The 9,364-nt window shown below is 38.2% G+C and overlaps 3 protein-coding genes across 4 annotated transcripts; 2 read left to right on the top strand and 1 right to left on the bottom strand.

Moving 5' to 3' along the window:
* Window positions 1-559: 559 nt before the first annotated feature.
* Window positions 560-8,303, bottom strand: LOC107786174 (thioredoxin-like fold domain-containing protein MRL7 homolog, chloroplastic). 2 transcript variants are annotated; one of them, XM_075234802.1, is made up of 6 exons: window positions 8,141-8,303; window positions 6,594-7,408; window positions 6,408-6,492; window positions 6,213-6,324; window positions 5,974-6,086; window positions 560-869 (listed from the first exon to the last, which is right to left on the bottom strand). In XM_075234802.1, exons 2-5 carry the CDS (start codon window positions 7,337-7,339, stop codon window positions 5,983-5,985), a joined length of 1,047 nt encoding a protein of 348 aa, XP_075090903.1. In that variant the 5' UTR covers window positions 7,340-7,408; window positions 8,141-8,303; the 3' UTR covers window positions 560-869; window positions 5,974-5,982. The 2 variants fall into 2 exon arrangements, with proteins under 2 accessions (XP_075090903.1, XP_016463111.1); XM_016607625.2 differs by having other exon boundaries at window positions 560-873.
* On the top strand, window positions 880-2,344 carry LOC107786173 (uncharacterized). The gene has a single exon (XM_016607624.2). It carries the CDS (start codon window positions 1,004-1,006, stop codon window positions 2,198-2,200), a length of 1,197 nt encoding a protein of 398 aa, XP_016463110.1. The 5' UTR covers window positions 880-1,003; the 3' UTR covers window positions 2,201-2,344.
* On the top strand, window positions 2,449-5,702 carry LOC107786164 (uncharacterized). Its single transcript, XM_075235791.1, has 5 exons — window positions 2,449-3,097; window positions 3,211-3,801; window positions 3,904-4,085; window positions 4,178-4,655; window positions 4,750-5,702. Exons 1-5 carry the CDS (start codon window positions 2,449-2,451, stop codon window positions 5,700-5,702), a joined length of 2,853 nt encoding a protein of 950 aa, XP_075091892.1.
* Window positions 8,304-9,364: the final 1,061 nt, after the last annotated feature.

The following is a 9,364-nucleotide window of genomic DNA, read 5'->3' on the forward strand; positions in this document are numbered from 1 at the left end:
CTAATATCTCATAATTTTTACTAATTTCATCGACATGTAGACTACACTTTGGGTGCGAGAATCGCATTACACTTTTGGAACTCAAATCCTCTTTATAAAATCATATTCACCTGTGAGGCGCTGACATCCAATATTTTACACTACTTTGATTCTGGTTACCTCACTCCTAAGAAAGTAATAAAAAAGTTTAAGTGGTTATTTAGGTGAAAGTTTGTTTGTTGGGTCCATTCAGCGTTCAGGTTTTGTTAACTGTATTATCTGCAAATGCTCCTAGTCAGGTTTGATGTTGAGTGATATAACATTTCTTAATCAAGGCATATTCCTGATAATGTGATAACCCAAACTTTTGAAAAGAAAGCACTCCAGTATTTCTTCTAACCTAACAGATAAAAGCAGACATAGTTAACCCACCCAAGGAACATACTGTCTTCTTTATCTGATCTACACTTTCTATTTTAGGATGGAATAAAGCAAGGTACCAATATTTACTATCCATTCGTATTTATCTGGGTTACTATTAATGGAAGGGTTCCATAACCTAATTTAGTTGTAGCTTGCAGGGTCAAGAAAGAGTAGATATAAGTAGCAGAAGATGACATGAACTTTTGTAATTCGTATAAAGTATTTTATAGACATCTTAGGCTAGCATGACAGGTAAACAAGCAAATAAAACTAAAGTAAGATCATGGCAACTGAAACTTCTCTTTCCAACTATCCTCTTCTATATTGTATGGAGCATAGGCTACTTTAAGCTCTGCATAGAATATAACCTTTTTCTTCAACCTTCCACTTGCAAGTTACATCAGCAGCTAGAGGCATCAGGCAGATAATAACATCATGACGTTTCGACCAGTCATTCCTCCAAGGTTCTGTCTGCAATTGTATACTCAGATATTCCAGTGAACAAAACGACCAATTGAAAAAGAAAAGTTTGAAGCTAAAAGAACTTTCTGCTCGATGGCATGTTTCTCTCTGGGCGCATATTAGCAAACCTGCGCCGTCCATGGGGAAGAGAGCACGCAAACCATCTCAGAAAGCACTAATGGCTCAAGCAAGCTTGCAATTGCAAAGCAATGCTCAGCGGGGGAAAAGAGGTAGTGAAGTAAGAGAGAAAGAGGCTACTACTCCTCAAATTAGGGCAAAAATCAGTGAAACAGTGGTGCAACCAAATGAAAATGCTAAGCAAAAACAGGTAGAAGCTCAACAGATCTGGAATGAAGTCGCACAACCACCACGAAGCAGCAGCTATGCGGAATCAGCAAGTAAAGGAAGGAAATCATGGGCGGATGAAGTTGAGGAAGAATTAGCAATGCAAAAACAAAAGAAATCTGTGTGGGAGGACTTCGATTTGTCAAAAATTTCTAATGCAAGATTCAAATTGGAATATGTTGCTCCCAAAACTCATGGTGAGTCTCCAATTGTTGAAATTGAGCTAGATGACATAAGCTCTGAAATTGAATTCTGGAAAAATGCTGATGTATGCTATGTGTTAGGGGCACATCCTCCATTTGCAGTAATACAGGGGTATATTCAGAGACTTTGGGCAAAACATGGTATTAATAAGATATCAATGTTGAAGAATGGAGTCACACTTGTGCGATTTGATTCTGAAATTGGTAAGAATGAGGTCATACAAGGAGGGATTTATCACTTTGATAATAAACCTTTTATAGTGAAGGCATGGAGTCCTGATCTAGAGTTCACCAGGGAGGAGTTGCTTACGGTTCCGATTTGGATAAAATTTCCAGGGTTCGATTTTAAATACTGGAGCCCTAAAGGCTTGAGCAAGATTGGTAGTCTAGTTGGGAAACCATTAATGGTGGACCAAAATACTGAAAGGAAGAATGGTTTGAATTTTGCAAGGCTGCTAGTTGAAGTGGAGATGGACTCAAAACTACCTGAAGTGGTGTTGTTCCGGAATGAAAAGGGACAATTGGTAGAACAAAGAGTTAGCTATGATTGGAAACCAACATTGTGCACACATTGCTCAAAGTATGGTCATTCAGAAAGTATATGTAGGAAGAAACATCCAGTAACGCTAGCAACACAACAAGAACAGAAAGGGAAGCAAACAAACAAAGATGATAAGGTGGATAACCAGCTTGCAGAGATAAGATCAGATAAAAGGATGGACAAAGGTAAAACAAAAACTGTTCAAGGCGAGGAAAGGCACACAAGTACTACTAGTAGTTCCAGTTGAGTAACTCCGATGAAAATTGGTAGGGCTAATCCACTACAGGACAAGACACAGATTGAGAGGTCGAATGCTTATGAAGTTTTGCAAAGGGGAGAGACAGAGAACGTAGAAGGTATGAAGAAGGAGAAGAATGTGGGAGGCCAACCATTGCCCCATTTAGGGGATGGTTAACTTACTTAGTTGGAATATATGGGGCTTAAATGCCCCTAATAAGCAAAAGGAGATTAAAGAGGGATAGAATAGATCAAGTAATGGGGAAGCTGTTTGGTGGATGGCAGTTCATCTCAAATTTGGACTGCCATTACAATGGAAGGATAGTGGTTCTACGGAGAGATGATTTGTACAAAATCAAACTTATTGCTATGACTGATCAAATAGTTACATGTGAGGCTCTCTATATACCTCACCAGTTGACTTTTGATGTCTCTTTTGTGTATGCCCATAACACAAGAGAAGAAATGAGAGGTTTATGGGACACTATGATGAATCAGAGTAGAAGAAGTATGCAACCTTGGATGATACCGGGAGATTTTAATGCTGTGCTCCATGATGAGGATAGAATTGGAGGGTTTCCTGTTTCCTGGACTGAGGTGGTGGATTTCAATAACTGTGTGTTTGATGCTGGCTTGATTGAATTGCCTATGCTAGGCAATAGGTATTCCTGGAATGATAAAGGTGTTGATCAGAGAATCTTCTCCAAAATAGATTGGGTTTTTATAAATGATATGTGGCTGGACAATATGCCTACCTGTAGAGCCATTCTTTTGCCGGAAGGCATAAGTGACCACTGCTCTATAAAAGTCTCACTAGCAGAAGAGAATCCTAGGAGGAAAAGATCCTTCCAATACTGCAACACATGGTCACACCACCCTCAGTTTGTGGAGCTAGTAAGAGAGGGGTGTAATACATCATTTGAAGGGTGTAAAATGTTCAAAGTGGTGAAAGAATTGAAATCCTTAAAGAAGAAACTCAGCTGCTTAATTCAGACTGCTTTAGCAATATTGTAAATGAAGCTAATGAGGATAGGAAGATACTGAAGGAGGCTCAACAACAATTGCAGAGAGATCCTACTAACAGGGCTCTACAACAGTATGAACTCGGAATATATCATAGGTTCAGGAAATCCTCATACTTAGCAGAAATATATCTACAACAGAGAAGCAAAGCCGTATGGATAAAGTTGGGTGATGACAATACACAGTACTTCTACTCTGTGATCAAACATAGGAAATTGAAGCACTCCATTACTCAGCTAAAGGATAGAGCAGGAGGATGGCAGAATAAGCCTGACGACATTGCTAGAATATTTGTCGAGTATTATGAAGATCTATTGGGGAGGAGAGATGATTCAAGAACACGAGTAAACAATAGAGTACTACAGGAAGGAACAACACTTACTATTGATCAACATATGGAGTTGTTGCAACCTTATACTGATAAGGATGTGAAAAAGGCTTTATTTAATATTGACAGGAATAAAAGTCCCGGGCCTGATGGATATGGTAGTGGATTCTTTCGAGATGCGTGGAACATTATTGGAATAGAAGTCACAGAAGCAGTACTTGAATTTTTTCAGAATGGCCAACTTTTGAAGCAGATTAATAGTACAAATATAGCCCTTATTCCCAAGATAGAGGTTCCTTAATGTGCAAGCCATTTTCGACCAATTTCTTGTTGCAATGTAATCTATAAGTGTATTTCTAAAGTGATCTGCATCAGACTCAAGAAGGCAATTAAGTACTTGGTAGCAGAGAATCAATCAGCTTTTGTTGAAGGCAGATCAATGATGCACAATGTCTTGATATGTCACGATTTATTAAGACATTACAATAGGAAAACTTCACCAAGGTGCTTGCTGAAGATTGATCTCCGAAAGGCATATGACATGGTTAATTGGGAGTTTCTTAATGAAGCTTTGGAGGGATTTGGATTTCCAAGAAAGTTCAGATACTTAATCATGACATGTGTTTCATCTACAAGTTCTCTGTTAAAATAAATGGAGAAAGCCATGGTTTTTTTGAAGGAATGAGAGGTCTGCGACAAGGAGATCCTATGTCTCCTCTTTTGTTTGTTCTTGTGATGGAATATCTCTCAAGGATATTGAAGATAGCAAGCAGATTACCTGATTTTGGATATCATCCTATGTGCAAGCCAACCAAACTTACACATATTAGTTTTGCAGATGATCTGATGCTTTTCTGCAAAGGTAATGTGAGTTCAGTAAATCGCCTCATGGAGGCACTAAATCATTTTAGTGCCACTACTGGATTGATTGCAAATATGGATAAATCCAGCATCTTCTTGGCTGGAATAGATGATAACACTAAGGAGCAGCTACTTCAAAGAACAGGATTTGTATTGGGTGCTTTGCCTATGAAATACTTGGGGCTGCCACTCTCATCCAAGAAATGGAATAAAATGGATTGTCATCAACTAGTGGAGAAGATTACACACATGAGTTAAAGTCACCTATTCCAGACAACTATCCTATACTGGGAGACTTCAGGTGATAGAAGCAGTGCTATTTTCCATACAAAGTTTTTGGAGTTCAGTGTTCATTCTACCTCAAAGTGTACTGAAGGAGGTGGATAAGATCTGTAGGGAATACTTATGGGGAGGATCAGTTGACAAGAAAAAAAGGGTGGCTTTGTTATCGTGGGAAAAGATCTGCCAACCTAAGAAATTGGGAGGTTTAAATATCAAGGGGTGCAAGGAATGGAACATTGCATCTGTAGGCAAACTAATCTGGCAATTGCAAGTAAATAAGGAATCGTTATGGGTCAAATGGGTATATAGCATTTATATGAAGACAGAAACTAATTTCTGGGAACATAAACCACCGATGGATTGTAATTGGTATTGGAAGAAACTCAACTCCCTAAAAGAAAGAATGCAGGAATGGTATGTACAAGGAAGATATGTGCTTACAGTTAACGGTGAGTATTCGATTACAAGGAGCTATTTGGATATAATTGGCAGTCACTCTAGGATGAGAATAGCTGAACTTGTATGGACTGCTATGGCACAACCAAGGCATAGATTCATAATGTGGTTAGCAATTCATGGAAGGTTGCTTACTAGGGAGAGACTGCTTAAGTTGCAGATACCAGTCGAAAATATGTACTGCTGTCTCTGTGATGCACAGGTGATGGAAACAAATACGCATTTGTTTGGTGAATGTGATTGGTTTCAGAATGTCAAACAAGAGTTGGTGCAATGGACAGGAATACAGGTTCGGGCATGTGATTTTAAGCAAGTTTTAGAAAGTTTCAAACGGAAGCAATGGCCGCGACTCAAAAAAGAGCTGATGACAGCAATATGGGGGGCTCTACTACACCACACTTGGAAAGCTAGGAATTGGAAATTGTTCAAAGGAATAAATGTACATAGATCAGAGATAGTGTCACAGATTAAAAAGGATGTAGTGGTTAGACTAGAATCATATAGAACATCTCGTAGAGCTAGGAGATGTAGAGGATTAGTATATAAGCTTCTGCGTAACTAGCGTTCTGGTTGTTTTTTTTGTTGGAGGCCTAAATTCTGCTATGTGGAATTAGGTGCTCTTTATTTGTAATTGATTTGGTTTGTCAATGGTAATTCACAATGGTTACCAAAAAAAAAAAAAAAACAATTGATCCCAGTTACACGGGGATCCAATTCTCCTGCCTCTTTGACTATCCTTCTGCCAACTTAATCTGAGTTGCGCATAGAAGAATGTTTAAATAACATTGATCTATTAAATTATAATGAAAGTCTAAACAAGTTAGTAGGAGTACCTCTGCTGACTACTTCCGCTGAGATAAAGCTGCATCATTAATGCAGGAAGGTTTTTTTGCATTGTAGTAAAAATATGCTATCATTTGAACCAGGTCATCAGCCATTCGAATGTCTGCACAGATTTACCCAAAGTGTCAAAGAAAGCAATCTTTCCACGGAACAATGACGCATGGTGAAATTTCAGCTGAAAAGATTACAATTACTATATCAAACTAGCGAGGGAATATATAAGAAGTACCTGTTTCCCTGTAGAGTATCCTATTTCCTCGTAAGAACAATATTTGCGGACATTCTTTAACTTTAAGAGCATAGGCTAGATCCCTCTCAATATTTATGTCAATCTTCACAGTCTACACCAAGTAATTAGGAGGATGGTAAGTTAAGAGTGTTCACTAATGGACAATGTCAGGATAAGTGATTATGTTTCACAAACCCGAGGAGGCAAGCGCTCTTTGTTACTCCAGTACACCTTGGCTGCTTTCTCTAGCTCCTTAAGAGCTTTCCAATTGTCACTAGCCCTGTGCCATTATGAAAACGTTTCAAAGAACACAGAAGATTTGCATATTGCCAATTGTATCTCTAAGAACTACAACTAGTAAATAAAACAAGATTCACTTGCCGATTGTATCTCTCGAAAACAAGAACAATGAGGGGGCTGGGATGAAAAGCAAAGCTCTCCCACTCTAGGCAATTGATTTCCTTCACCCAACAATCATCAATCTCCCCCTCCCAATCGATCTCAACTCCATTTTCTCCTACTACATTTTTTATTGGATGCTTGTCAAAATACTCTGATGCTCTTATTCCCCATCCAACATCTGCATCTAGAGGCCAATCTGGATCCTCCTCCTCAACGATCATTTTCTTTTCTTTCATATCCCTGCTACTATCATCTTCATCTTCACTACTTTGATCAGAATCAGTGTCATCATCAACCCTATCTTTGAGGATATTCTCGGTATCTTTTATTATTTCAGAGTTCTGCTCCCGGATAGAAGCAAATGTCTTTTCTAATGAATCACGAACAAAATCCTCAACTGCAGCTGCTTCGCTCCTGCGGCCACGTCTTGGCTTTTTAGGGATTGTTGCAGGGAAGATCTCGACGGGATCTTTGTCTTCATTAAGAGAAACTTTGCTTTCGCTGGACCTTGTAGCTTTCCTAGGCCTTGAACCAGAGTTATGCTTAGGATCAGGCACATGTTCCTCTTTGGACTTTCTTGAAGTGGCAAAGCAAGTCAGACGTTTCAAAGGAGACGGTAATAGGTAGTTAGCAGAAGAGCAAGAACTACCCTGTTGCCCCGCTTTGGGAACAGAGAATGATGAAAGTGCACAAAAGTTGAGACTCAATGCAGAATGGATGACCATTTTCTCTCACTTAAATACTCTGCTGGGAGGATTAAAAACTCTATGAAGGATAACTCCTAAATAAGAAACCTGTTGATAACACCAATCAAAATTAAGAACACAAATTTATTAAACTCTTTTAGTGTACAAAACACAATATTGAAAACATTTAAGACTAAAGACTCGAACATCCACAACATAGTATTATGCACATACTAATTAAAAGATAGATGGAAAAAGAAGAAAGGAGACTAGCATTACATTCAAAGTTAATATTGGCAACTATTGTGCTATAGCTACATTCGGGGAAGCTAGTAAAACAAGGTGTAGAAGTCATAGTATTGATGTTGAGTATAGTACTAACTCTTTTGAAGTTTCAATCTCTTTATTCATAGAAGAAATTAAGAGCATGATCATCAAAACGCTATAAACAGAAAAGGGAAAGGGAATGACCGGGAGAAGGGCTGAATGAACCTTTAAGAACATTTATTACCTGAACCAGTGGTGTACCTGTACGCGTACGCGTAGAGATTGAAAGTCTAACAAGCAAAGAATACGCGTACGCGAGAGATTGATAGTCTAACAAGCAAAGAATCAAACATGTGGTGTGCACAATTCATCAGACTATTCTCGAAATTGCATTATAATCCAGAGTACTTTAATTAAGTATATAACTTCATGACGACAACAATGGCAAGAACCAGCAGCAATTAGAGCTTAATCAATCAGAGAACCAAAGTTTGTAATAGTATATACCAAGCACCTTGTTACAATATTACCTACCAAAATACTGCTAAAAGTCTAGAAAGACAAAGGGACTACCTGAGAAAGAATAATCTTAATCTGAGGATTCTATTGTCCAGTTCCTACTTGCTTTAATCTTATAAGAAATAAGTTTAGTCACTTCATCGAAATAGCACCGCATGAGTTCGAGAAGAGGGGAGAGCAAAGGAAGAAGAAGAACCACTATCGACTTGCTCTCTTTGAAAGAAAAAAAGGAGCTATTCAGGAGAGAATATGACAAACTAGCCCCTTATCTTTGGGTAGATTCAAATTGGTCATCTAAATTTGATAAAAGTGATCACTTTTGGTCCCAATTAAATATTGCTCCCTCCGGTCCACAATATGTGATCATTTTACCTTTGGCACACCCATTAAGGAAATACGAACTCCTAGAGAAAAAAGATGCATTCACTAAACTAACCTTAATTAATTGTTACTTAGACACGTTGGAATATGTAAATAAGGATAAATTTTAGAAAAATAAAATTAATTCCTTCTTGATTATGTAAATAGACACTTATGGTCACTTATTGGAGTAACAATTTTTAGCATATCGTCTAGCTTTTATGTGAAGTATGAGGGGAAAAAAAAGATTTAACCAAAAATACTAGGAATTGCATAAATACTTAGTAGAAACTGCGCCAAAAGCTGCACTAGGCTCCAGAAATAAACGAGAAATAATAAACGGGTGAGTTCTTGTTTAATTTGTTTTTTTAACAGTAGCAAAATACTACATCTGATGTGAGTTCTTGTTAATTTATTTTATAAACAGTTCCTACAAAATGCTAGAGGTGTCACGTGAGTGGAGTGACAGCTGAATCCTAGCTGGAGAAGAGTTAGTTAGAGTAGTTATTAATTAAGTAATTAGGAAGGTATTTAGGTCGGTTATACTCTGTATAAGTATGTGTACAGTGCATTATTCAATATAACAGTGAAAATTCATTTCCTCTCTTTCCCTCTTTGTTCCTCTCAGTCGTGTAAAGCTTTCTACAGAAGCATTCATGGCCGACGCTCAACATGGTATCAAAGCTTAACACGGTAGTCACGCTCGTCTGAATTTCCTTTTGATTTCACATTAACGAAGCTTTTCCTTCTTCTTCTCCTTCGTCTCCTTCCCTTGGAAATATCGTATCGACAATGGCAGCGGAGAAAATTGATCACACTCATCCTTTGTTTGTGCATCCTTTAGATACTCCAAGCTCCGTGTTAGTTCCAGTCCAGCTCACAGGTTCTGAGAACTATGGGATATGGCGAAGGTCGATG

This window comes from Nicotiana tabacum, chromosome 17, assembly GCF_000715075.1.
Source record: "Nicotiana tabacum cultivar K326 chromosome 17, ASM71507v2, whole genome shotgun sequence".
NCBI lineage: Eukaryota > Viridiplantae > Streptophyta > Magnoliopsida > Solanales > Solanaceae > Nicotiana > Nicotiana tabacum.